The sequence below is a fragment of the Penicillium expansum genome (genome assembly GCF_000769745.1).
Source record: "Penicillium expansum strain MD-8 chromosome Unknown contig198, whole genome shotgun sequence".
NCBI classification, from domain to species: Eukaryota; Fungi; Ascomycota; class Eurotiomycetes; order Eurotiales; family Aspergillaceae; genus Penicillium; species Penicillium expansum.
Window position 1 is genome coordinate 74,326 of NW_015971402.1, and position 12,041 is coordinate 86,366.

A 12,041-nucleotide genomic window follows, 5' to 3' on the forward strand; every position below is an offset into this window, starting at 1 on the left:
CGTTCAAATACTTGGCAGCGGCTCAGGTCAAAAGTTGAATTCCATGATACAGTAGAATGGGGGGAAATCCACCAATTGGAATTCTGTGAAGTGCTTGAATCGCACGTCACTGAGCGACCGGGATTGAGCCAGGCGTATTGCAAGGTACAATACTTCACAAATGAAGTTATATATCATACATTTAATCTACCAAAGCTACTGTTATGAAACCTTAAGCCGATTCAAAAAGTAAATAAATAGTTTCATTCTGAGGCACTGTGAAAATGCCCAGTAACCACCAAAAACACCCAACACCGTGCAATGATGCTCAATAAAATCAAACCGCAAAAATAACCGAAATAAACATGGACCCATTACTCATAGAGATCGTCAGGATCAGGAACCATAGCCACAGTCATAGGCCTCGAGATCGAAGAAGCCCTCTTGCTATCAGCCGCAACAAAAGGTGACGTGCGCCGTCTCGGCGGCAGCCCGTGATTTCGCCGCGAACTAGAACTGTCCGAGCTATCACGGAAGCTAGTCGAGTGCAGACTGCGATGGTCGTCCTCGTGGTAGGTGCTCCCTCGGACATTCGGAGTATGGTGGTCACGATCGCGACCGCTGTATCGCTGCTCACTTGACTCGGACATCGAGCCGCGCCGCGAGAGGAGGGTGCGGGACGAGCTGACGGATTGGCTGCGCGGAGTCTCGGCGCCTGAGCTTTGAAGGTATCGTCCGTTGGTCGGGATGTACTTGAAGCGATTGTTGGGATGAGTGGCATTTTCGACTACTTCGGAGGTGTAGTCTTGTTGAATTGGTCGATATGCAAATTCGTTTCGTTTTCGCTCGGAGCGCTGGGCATCTCTTTCCATCTGCGATTCGCCCCGCAGTTGTTTCGGGCGCGACGCGAGGCGCACCGAGAGCCGGCCCGGTCGCAGGCTTCCGAGAGATAGTGAGCTCCGCCGCGAGACTGTTGATGCTTCGCTGCAGACGCTTTTGGCGTCGTCGTCTGCGTCCTCTTCTTTCATTGGACGGGGGTTCCGGCGGTCTTCCGGAGAGCAGTCGGGGACGTAGCCTGGCCCATATGCTGCTCTCTCTTTGACGGGTCGATGGGGATTGTTGTATTGATTCCATGAGCCATCTGTGGGCACGGAGATGGACACATCCCCCCATCGAGCATGGAGAGGTTTTGGAGAGTCCGACTTGCGGAAGAGAGAAAGGGGTCCGTTGACGATTCCCGCCATGATGTCTGTGAGAAAGTCGTGTGATATCGACTCGTACAGTTCTTATATCGCCCCTCAGGAGAAGCAAAAGATGACATTCGTTTAACGGGGGGGAGGAAAGTAACGATCGAGCGGGGGAAGTTTAGGCCAGGATGGATATTAATGCCTTCTAACAAGAACCAGCAAGCAACTGGTGACGAGGGCCAGCCAATAAGTCCGCAAGTTGGCAGAGTGACAGGATTTTGGTGGCTTTTACGCAAATTCCCTTCTGCACTGATGCAGAAACAAACAAGTGGCAACGGCCGCGGATTGGATACCGGCCAGGATGATGATAAACAAGGGCCTCGAAGGGCGATGGAGGGGTCGCCAATGAGCTGAATCCTTGTAAACAATCTGAAAATGACAAAAGAAAGCAAATCAAAAGCAAATCAAAGCAAGTGCGAGTCCGCCAGGGACTTTGGTCAAGCCAGTCTGAAACTGAGAAAGAAAGAAACCTTCATTTCGGCGGAAGGCGTCCGGATATAAAGCTTGGTCCCAAAATGGGGTTACCCTGAGGGGTGTGTAAAGCGCTTTGTGCTAGTTGTTGAAGGTCTCATTCATTGTAGCTGTTGACACCACCGACCAATAAGACTTGCGCGTTACCGCCGAAGGTGATGCACAGATCTGCAGGTTGCGCTTGACAGGGGGGGTGTTCATATGTTCCTTAATTAGTTCGCATATCGGCCGCTTTGGGTCTTAAAAATAGAAGTCAATTAGCTGCACTTTACATTCCCAACTAACTTGCAGCTTGCAGTTTGCATAAAGTACCTTCGGAAAGTATTCGTCCAGTTCGTCCACTTTATATCTCTTGTTTCATCTCTATTCTGGAGGTTATGTGAAATTATTGTGTCCAATTATCCTCATTTTGGAACATATAACCAAGAGCTCCGTTGGATCTTGATTTAAGAATGTCTATCCAGTATTCTATAAATTCTTTTATTTTATGTCGAGTGACTACTTTCGAGGCCACGCTATATACATGCAGGACGAATGTAACACACCACGAACAAATCCAGCTAATTAATGATATTTATAGAAATCCTCATTAATGCAAAACTGTAGTTAATGTATGTCTTTACTAAAGCGGGTGATCTCGGGATACCTACCCTACTCTAGGGCTAGAATGTGAAATTGCATGCAAGCATCAAGTACGCGGGGCCGAAAATAAAACCACAGGCCGAGTTTGATCCTTTTACTGAGCCTAAAGGCAAAGAATACAACAAAACAACAAGCGCCTATGGAATGCTTTCCTTACCTTGTTCGCCCGGAGGCTAGATTCACCCGAGCTTCCGTCAAAAGGCAACTGGTCTCAGACAGAAGGCCGCCCCCAAATATTTACTTGTAGTAGTCTGTGGAGAAGGCAGAAGGAATCTCCCAACTTCCCCCGCGACGCTTTACGTCACGTAGTTGTGGGTCATCATTGGCGCTAGCTTTGGGTCCGCATAGTGTTTGTTCGACTTGATCGTATCCTTGATTACAAAGACCATCTAAAATGAATAAGCAAACGCAAATTATTATGTTCTTACATCTAACGTCCCTGATATTATCTGAGATCAAATTCATGGATCAGATTACAGAGTCCGTATAAGCGGCCGACTCTTCTTGTGTTTTGTGAATATTCTAGTGTACTGCCGTCGCCTTTAGGCAACAGGCCCCAATCGGTATGGGACGCCTTAATCTCTGCCAACTGCCAATTCATCCTGACTAGGCTCTTTATTTTTAATCTAACAATAAGTCTAGCCCAACTTCATCTACGATATTCATCTAGATAGAATAATGCTTGTGTGTCATTGAAAAGAACAGATTTCCTAGCACGATCACGAAAGAAAACGATTTGAGCAACCTCTCATCGCCACAACCTCGCCCACCGCCGTGGGCTCGACCATATCTGCAGTGTCTTGTCACCCACACCAATCCTCAAATTTCTGTCACAAACAAGAATCCACTGCAATAAGGTGTGAACCTTGAGTGTATGGCACCTAGTACGCGTGGAAACATGATATGCTGGGCTGTTTAGCTGTCCTCTGTGTCGATAGCGTCAACGGGAGTATCGTCAGCCTGACTGCCATCTTTATCGTCCTGGCTGCCGTTCTCGGCATCCTCCGCGTTTGCAGGGTTCTCCTCGTGCTTTGGTTGAGCCTTTTGAACCAAGTCCTCCTGGTCCTCCATGAACTCTCCAATCTCCTTCAGCAGCCGACTCATCTTCATGCGAGTGGCGTCTTTAGATCTGCCAATTGCGTTGCCGATGGCTGCATAGTCAAACTAGAGGAAACCAATGTCAATATAAATTAATATCCAAGAGCATGCGTAACCCAAATGAGGGGCGACAGACCTTGGTTCCGCCATTCTTGATGGCCTGATAGAAGAAGACTTCATTTTCGGTAAACTTCTTCTTCGGGGCGGCTCTGGGGCCCCTCGTTTTCTTGACCTTAGATTCAAACACGAGCTTCGCCGGCTGGCTATCCTTCTTCAAACGAGGTGCCATGGTGAGAAAGAAGGTTGTCCCTTGGCAAAAAGTGAAGTATCGGTATTGGGTGATAGGCCTTCCAGATGAAAGGTGGATGAAATGTGGGATGGGTGAGAGATGAAGGAGAGATGGAGCAAATGAGAATTCGAAAGTTTTCAGCAAACGGTGTTGGTCTAGAAATAGCCAGGCAAACGTGTATACCTCTCGATATAACGAGACACATGAGACACGCGTACTACGAATATCTTAGCTTTTAGATCCGCTCTGATGCCGAAGTGAGGCCAAAGTAATGTAATTCAGATACGAATCGAACAATGCTAACATCATTGAAACGGAAATCCAACCTTTTCGATGGCCTTTTCAATATCGCACGCCTTCAAGTTCTATCCATAGTGACTTGACACTGTCTATGATCTGAAGTGGAACCACCTCACGGCGACCTTGACTTGATGGATAGATTCTTTGAGTAGGGTTCGAATGTCTTTCCTTTCGCTACATAAGGCTAAGCACAAGAATCCAATACTTCTACCCCGATCAACTCAGGAAGTATTGGACGAACAGGGCACACAGATGGCCTCTCTCAAGACAACCACATTTTGCAGGTCCTCCCTGCGTCGGTCACCAAATGAAGCAAAGGTAATTGACTACTTGGGTTAAGCCCGAGTCTTCATAACTCTGAAACGACTTATCTGCTAGCGAGATCTTTAGAATCGGCTCAAGATCGGTTCCGCGTGGGTCTTGAAACCACAGGAATGTGCTAGCAGAGTAATGAGCAGGAAGCTCCTCTAACGAATAATTCATTTGACTGTTCTTTCAGCTGCTAGAGAGAGAGAGAGGAAAGAGGAAGAAGGAACCTTGATTATTCAATATATGAAGAGCAGGGTATTTATAGCCTAAAATCTATCAAAGAAGCATCCATGGGAGATGGGATCATCCAACAGTACACTTTCGGACTATCTATCGTTGAGATGTTATGAAATACACCGCCACTTTCACTGCTGGCGATATAGTTTATGTTTCTTTCCCTTTACTTGTCTAGAACTAACAACTTTCAGAGCTTAGTATAAACCCATATCCCTTTTCATCGATAGAATGAGAATATACCACTTTTACCTTAATTCCGTGGCGCGTGCGTCGAATACTAAAGAACTAGATCGGTAGGTTCTCTCAAAAGGGTAGGTTGCTCATATATATATCCACATTTCACAACGGCACCAGCACCTTCTTTGACAGTGGAACCTCCTCGTAACCATCATCCAAGAATTGCCCCAAACGTTCCAGTCCGATTTCGAGTGTTTTCGTATGACAAACATACCCCATGCGAACGTAGCCCCGGAAATCCTGATCACGTCCGAAACAGAAGCTCCCGGGTGCAACCATCACTCCTGTCCGTTCAAGAAGCTTCTCACAGAGTACGGAGTCATCCACCGGCTCACCATTCCTTTTGAAGCGAATGAACGCTATAGTGCCTGCACGAGGCTTGGTCCAGTCACAAGCCCATTGATGCGCATCGATGAATCTCTCAAGAATCGCTAGGTTTGTCCGGGCAAGATTGATGTTCCGATTGAGAATATTGTGCACGCACTCCGGAGCTAGGGCAAAGCTAGCAATCGTATCGTCGATAAGGCCGACGGTAATTGTGGTGTAGTCTCGAGCCGCAGCGCAAGCCTCGATGATCGATTTATCTAGTGATGCGATCCAACCGATGCGCAGCCCGGCGAGACTGAACGCCTTAGAGACAGATCCTGTTACGATGGTTTTCTCGTAACCAAAGGAAAGAAGCGACGGGGGAGCGGCGCTCGCATCTTGGAAAAGGGGGCGGTAGACTTCGTCGGAGAAGAGGGTGATGGAAGAATTGCGAGCAATATCGACCAAGCTCTGGAGAGTCTCGCGCGAGATAACGGCTCCTGTGGGATTCTGTGGGTTGCTAGGAAAGCGGGAACATGGTTAGAACCCCAGTATGGCATCTAGGTGTTGAGGTTAAACTTACTTGATGATGATCATTTTGGTGTTCGGGCGGATGAGCCGTTTCAGATCCTCGATATCCAACTCCCAACCATCATCTTCCTTGGAATGCCAAAGACTAACCTCGGCCCCTAGAGATACGGGAACAGAGTATAGCTGCTGATAGGTTGGGTAATGGCAAATGACATGGTCTCCCGGCCCAATTAGTGTATATAGCAGAAGGAAGTTCGCCAGAATCGCGCCTCCCGTGATCAACACGTTTTCTTTCGGTAAGGGATTTTGTGCTTCGGCGGAGTACAAGGAAGCCAGATTCCCTCGTAGTCGGTCGGAGCCAGGAACTGTCCCATAGCCGATTGTGGAAGACTGGAGTTGAGCCCATAGGTTGTTGTCCTTGTCGTTAGAAAGTTCCTGGAGATCTTTGATCGAAATTGGCGCGCAGCAGGTTTCCGCAATGTTGTACTTAGCGCCTGTCTCATACTTCCCCATCCACTATCCTTGTCAGTATTTTTCATTCGTTTTGAGCGATCACATCGAACACCCGAGAGTGACAATGCAAATCATGAAGTGGAGTGTTGAAATTACCTGTTCGACCGTGAATGCCTCAATCTTTACCATTGTGCCTTGTATATAAGTTTAAGAGCCTGCGTTAGAAAGTCTTATGGTGTGTCCTGGCGAACAACCGGTCCTTTTATATTGGACGAAATGGGGGGCTGCATTGGTCAGCTGCGTATCGATCTCGGAAGACTTCATCTAAAAGGACTTCTGTATGTTGTATGTTGTATTCAGGTTAACAGAATATGGAGAAAAGAGTGGAGCTGCTCGATAAGCATTCGACGGGCTCGCCTGCCAAATTCGAACAATACCTGGTTAGCGTGGTTTGAACCGTGGGTCGCCTCAATAGTCCGAGCCTATTGGCGACTCCCCTTTCGTCCTAGGACCTTGGAAGCCGATGTTATTTTCACTATATCAGTAGGGAATCTTGGTGATCTTCCCCAGCTCTGAGTCAGAACCAGACTAAATAGATGGGTTCAGTTTCACGGCGGATTGAAGAGAAAAACTATCCGTCCATGTGATTTTCTATGGGATTCCTGAGAAAGGAGAATGCATCCGATGGTAAATTAGTCAAGAGAAAACAATAATTGTGAATGCCATTACTTAGTTGTCCTCGTCTCGCATGTGCATCTCGGATCTCCTGTGGTATTGTATTTTTCGATTTCATCGCCAGAAATCCAGTTCTTGTAGGATATGAAATCGATTCCTGAATAAAGCTCGGTGGATCGCATTGTTCAGTTCATAGATGCAAACCGAACTACAGATGTCATCATGCAATTCATTTTGATTATGGGAAAGACTTCATTCAGGGAATACTTCGTACAGAATTTGACAGAACATTTCATGCCAAGGTTCAAACCCCATCGAAGTGAGCAATCATTCCTGAATAGGATTCAGAATCCGGTATGTGGTATCCAAAACTCGCATCTCCACGAGAGTCAATCCCACAAACCTAAAGCATTCCCAACAATCACATGTAATTCCATTGGGCGGCCCTTATCCACCTCAAAAGGGATGCTTGGCCGGAAGGTTGACTCAATTGGATCGTGATTTATCATCACATTGACTAAATCGGGCTCAAGAACGTGCCTATCGAGCTTGGCAACGGCGACGATTTCTCTCATACGTTTTCGAATCAAGCCTTTTTACCCTCTAAACCGCCGAATAGTAGACTATTCAAGCTGTGTGATAGCATAAATCTGGTTGAAAGTACCATTCTAAATTAGTTTGCGCTGGTGATGAAACACAATTTCATCAATACCATTGGCATCAATAACGTTATTAGCGCTATAGATTTATGAGAAACTTGAAGTTACGCCTTCTGATATTCCCTTTACAAGGCCTGATTGTGAATGCTCAGCTACATTCAGTCATAGTCACTATACGTGATATGGGAATTATACTCATGCGTCCCAATATAACTAGCTCTAGAACCGACAACATTTCAATGGAATCTTTCAATCACGGGCGGTTCGATGATGTTATAAAATTGATCTCCGGGGTGCCTTTTAGGGTTACCACAATATAGTCAAATCTTTTACATTCCAAGAGTCTCCTTGTATCCGTCATGCAACATAGCGGGCTTACATTGCAGATAAATTCAAGAAACTCAGTTACATAAAGTCTTACTGAGTCACAGTAAACCTACGGGGTCACTTGCCTTTTTGAGAATGAGCTCGGCGGTTGCCTTGTTGATATCAAGCCTTTCGCGGCCAGCCGCTGCCGCTGTATCTGCGGCTAGCTAGACCTGCCAGCTCTTCTCCATCAGCAGGAATAGATCTGAAGCTTCATCAACCATGCTGCATGACGTATTCAAGCAATCCTAAAATCATAGCCTTGCAAAGTCTGTATTGATCCACTTCACACAATTGCTGTGAGTGGAGGTTTAAAACGACGTCAAAGGCCGTTCCTGGCCTTCCATTCCGCATCTCATCTTATTGGGACAAATTACGATCTAAAGATAAGGGATGGATAAGTGAAGAAAGATTAATATAAGCACCACTACAACACATATTCAATGACTATAAAAGACAGGACTTCGTTCTTAGCAAATGATTGTCTCGCGTGGGATATGGCCTTTACCGGCTGCTTTCCCTTCTTCAACGTCGAAAACAAAGCAAATCAAGGATTTGAACGAAAGTAATGCGGCGAGCAATAGAGAGAGGTGAGAGGAAGAAGTAGAAAAAAAGGATTTGGGTGTATTGTGATAGGTGGAGGCTTTGAGAGAACATTCTCCAGCCAAATGCAGGAATGTCTCCATCAGATATACTTGATTAGAATAGCTATGGGTGAATTTCGATCTTATAAATATATAGAAACAATTATTTATAGGCACACAGTAAGAGTCATGCAAAAGATCAGTGATTTTCCGTAAGCAGGAATAGAAAGAGGATTCTGGGCCCGTGAAGTGCCTAGTTAGAATGAGACAAGGGGCATGATCACTTAGTCTGCTTCTAATATTCACGGGTGTATCATCACTGAGTTTGATCTTGCTGGGAAACTTGTTCTTGGGGTCAGTGCTGCTCAGCATGGGCAGGACATCAAAAACCCGAAGCTTGTCAAAGGAAAACCGTTGTGGGCTCCCAGTAGAATATTTAACAGCGTAACCTGACAGCTCCCTATAACCATGAGAGCTGTAGGTTTGTGAGTCCTTCAGGATCTCACTAGAAATATATTTTTCTGTATTTACGGAGTTTGCAGCTTCGCGGTACTTTCTTTGCAATCGCTTGGTTGAGAAATCGTCTGACCCAAAGCCTTTGAATCAATTATAAGAGTCGTTGGAATCTCTAGCTTCTTTTGAGTTGGCGTCATGTGCTTCCAAACCTAGCAAATATAGGGTGAGAGCGAGGATAGCGAAACACTGCTCACAAGGCGACCAGGGTCAAGGAAGCGAAGTGTGCCAAGGAAAGACGCTCAGGGCTGGGACTTTTGTACTTTGACTTTGGACGACATGATTCGATAATGGCACGAGTAATTCGACATTGCCGACTCAGGTAGGGACTTAATTTGGCCTTAGGGAGATAGTTGTATATGCGCACACTGATGACAAGGAGGTCACTCTCCAGTGCGAGGGTCACGGTGATCTAATGCACATTTGATTTAGTTTAGGATCTGATAGTAATAGTAGAGTAAGACACCACTAAGGACAAAGTGAGAGCTCACTGGCTTTATTAGGTATTATCCTAGCTTTCATGTTTCCGAGAGTCATATTGAACGATTTCATATAGCCTGTTGGAGATGTAATGTGTTTACCCTGACGAGGCATATCTGGAATACAATAAGAGAGCAAGGCATGGTGCCATGTGAGACTATCCAATAAACAAGTTGATGAGCGAAGATATCCATGAGAAATTAAGAAAAAGAAAGAGGAGAGTGAATTCTTTCAAGAGCGAACTGAAGGTAAAAATTATAGTTATTGGAGACCTGATCTCCCAGGTATCAATAAGAGACAAACATCTCACTATAGTGATGGATAATGAGATAGGCAGTAGACTCTGAAAAGAAAGTTATATTCCATTTAACCGGGCCTCATAACATTGGGGAAATTGGCATCTACTTAATGTAAGGTTCTGTGTGTCGCCATCCTTTAGACCATCTGGGCGGACACTGCTAAGCTACGATCCTACAGAATTAACAGAATTGTGAAGTGAGAGTAAAAAGTCGATCCATTGTTGCATTTCATCTCCCCCTCCTCTTCTGAAACATTAAAAATTGCCAAAAGAATCCTCGCCCGTGGCTCAGTTCTCGGTGGCTTCCTCCACGGTCTCCCCGTCAACATCGGTATCGTCCTCGGCGACACCAGGCTCTTCAACAGGAGTTGACTCCTGCTCGGTTACTGCGTCCTTGTTGGTCAGGACAGATCTTTTTGTTCGGGGAGTACCCTTGATGCCCTTCATCTTCAGGCCGTGCTTCTGTTGCAAGCGAATATATCGCATGCGGCATGCGGCCTTAGTGATGCCAAGGGCTTTGGCAGCAGCCTCGTGGTCAACCTATAGTGAGATTTTGTTAGTATAATGTATCATCAAGCAGTTAAGCATCAAGTAACAGATAACTGACCTTCACGTTGCCGAGAAGGGTCAGGAGAAAGACTTCGTCACTGGCTTTGGTGACCTTTGGCTCAGTCTCCTCCGAGACTTTGGCCTTGCCCTTGTCCCTGGGGGTATGGATGACGCGAGCCATGATGCAGGTTTGCAGTGATTGATGTTTGAGATGAGATGATGAGATGATTTAGTGGTTGGACCAAAGTTCTTGATATTGTTAGACGAGAAGTCCAAGAGGGTATGTGTTGAAGAGAAGAAAGGAACTGAGAGAAACAAACAATTGGAGGGGCTTTTATACCTCTGGGTTTCGATCAAACGCGCGAGAATCAATATAACGAGTACTCATTTATGGATACTGTACCAATGCGACACTTCCCAATACGGTACATGTTAGAAGCTCGTAAAACGACCACATGCTTGTCACTATCTGTATCTCAAATACGCAAGCAGGAACACTCGGTTTGGAAACTACATCAACCCATTGTAGTCCCTCGAGACACCGACTTCTATTTGGGACTTGACTAGAGCTGAGATTTACCCTCCCATTGATCCCGACGGCGAGGCATCGTAGGTGACAGATCCCATCTCTGTCCATTGAGTGGACGAGCTAACATTACTTCCACTTTTCAGTTACATTCACGCTCGTTCCACTCTAGAACCCCTCCGTCTTCGAGATTAACGTCGCGAACATGCTTTCGAATCAGCTGCCTAGAAGCGAGGAGAATGAGGACGACCTCATAACTCATAAATCTTTCATTTACAGTAATGGGGACATCTACAAGGGCTCACAGTCTCTCAAATAATTGCCGGACTCAACCAGACGAAGTCTAGGCAGGCAATGCATGATTAAGGCATTCGCTCTTTTGCTACTGCTTTGCCTTCACTAACAGTCGAACCGATCGTTTTCCTTCAATAACATGCTGTTTCTCAGCGCCTGGGTTAGTCTCTGCCGTTCCGAGGTTAGAGTCGAATTCGTGGCGAGTTGAGATCCGGACGGATGATCTTGGGTATTTCACATCGTTCAAAGTCAAAGTACATGTGGACTACATCTATACTTGTGAATATGCAGTTTGTTACCACTCATCTCTAGTGTTAAGATGGATGGATTCATTATGCGACTATAATCGGCATGGCTTTTAGTGTGACAACATATGGAATTTCAAGACGAACTTGACAATAATAAAATAGTAGTTTCCTTCGGGTCACTGTGTACTAGTTACTTTACAGGATATGAAAAATTGAGCCATATAGGTATGTACCATTATGTCCTACGTCATTTGAGGCTCTTGCAATTCGTCTGCAGGGGCATCCTCAGGTACCCACATGTGCTCCACTTTTAACCTTAATCTTAGGAGATTGATACAGAGACTTCCTAATTCAGTGTCGCACCCGATTAGGAAGGCGGTACTAAAAATTCAGGCAGGGGGTTGTTTCTGTATCAATCCCCTAATCTTAAGATTGAGATAAAAGAAACGCATGAACAAACAATGAGCAAGACAGAAAACAAACGGCAGACCAAGGCTACATCAAACAGCAGGGAAAAAATGAGAGAATACACCCACACGTTAGCTAATTTCAGGTAAACTAACACCGAAGGGCATATAATATATGCAGTCAATGTTAACTTTGAGGAAATGAACACTATGTATCCAGCATTGATTCACTATATGAATTATCCATTATGCCATGTATCCTAACCATCCATCTCTGGTACGCCCTTTGACAACATTGTATGAGTTGATCTGCAATTGGTTTCTTGCCCGATATGCTCGCAGT

At 45.6% G+C, this 12,041-nt stretch overlaps 4 protein-coding genes across 4 annotated transcripts; all 4 read right to left on the reverse strand.

Annotated features, from left to right (window-relative positions):
• Positions 1 to 353: 353 nt before the first annotated feature.
• Positions 354 to 1,223, reverse strand: PEX2_062760 (uncharacterized protein; the record flags this gene model as incomplete). Its single annotated transcript, XM_016743547.1, has 1 exon — positions 354 to 1,223. The coding sequence occupies one exon, from the start codon at positions 1,221 to 1,223 to the stop codon at positions 354 to 356; it is 870 nt and encodes a 289-aa protein (XP_016596254.1).
• A 2,031-nt stretch (positions 1,224 to 3,254) lies between these two features.
• On the reverse strand, positions 3,255 to 3,726 carry PEX2_062770 (uncharacterized protein; the record flags this gene model as incomplete). The annotated part of the gene is made up of 2 exons (XM_016743548.1): positions 3,255 to 3,503; positions 3,574 to 3,726. 2 exons carry the CDS (start codon positions 3,724 to 3,726, stop codon positions 3,255 to 3,257), a joined length of 402 nt encoding a protein of 133 aa, XP_016596255.1.
• A 1,185-nt stretch (positions 3,727 to 4,911) lies between these two features.
• Positions 4,912 to 6,288, reverse strand: PEX2_062780 (Pyridoxal phosphate-dependent transferase, major region, subdomain 1; the record flags this gene model as incomplete). Its single annotated transcript, XM_016743549.1, has 3 exons — positions 4,912 to 5,635; positions 5,699 to 6,162; positions 6,256 to 6,288. The coding sequence occupies 3 exons, from the start codon at positions 6,286 to 6,288 to the stop codon at positions 4,912 to 4,914; spliced, it is 1,221 nt and encodes a 406-aa protein (XP_016596256.1).
• A 3,674-nt stretch (positions 6,289 to 9,962) lies between these two features.
• Positions 9,963 to 10,404, reverse strand: PEX2_062790 (uncharacterized protein; the record flags this gene model as incomplete). The annotated part of the gene is made up of 2 exons (XM_016743550.1): positions 9,963 to 10,214; positions 10,282 to 10,404. The coding sequence occupies 2 exons, from the start codon at positions 10,402 to 10,404 to the stop codon at positions 9,963 to 9,965; spliced, it is 375 nt and encodes a 124-aa protein (XP_016596257.1).
• Positions 10,405 to 12,041: the final 1,637 nt, after the last annotated feature.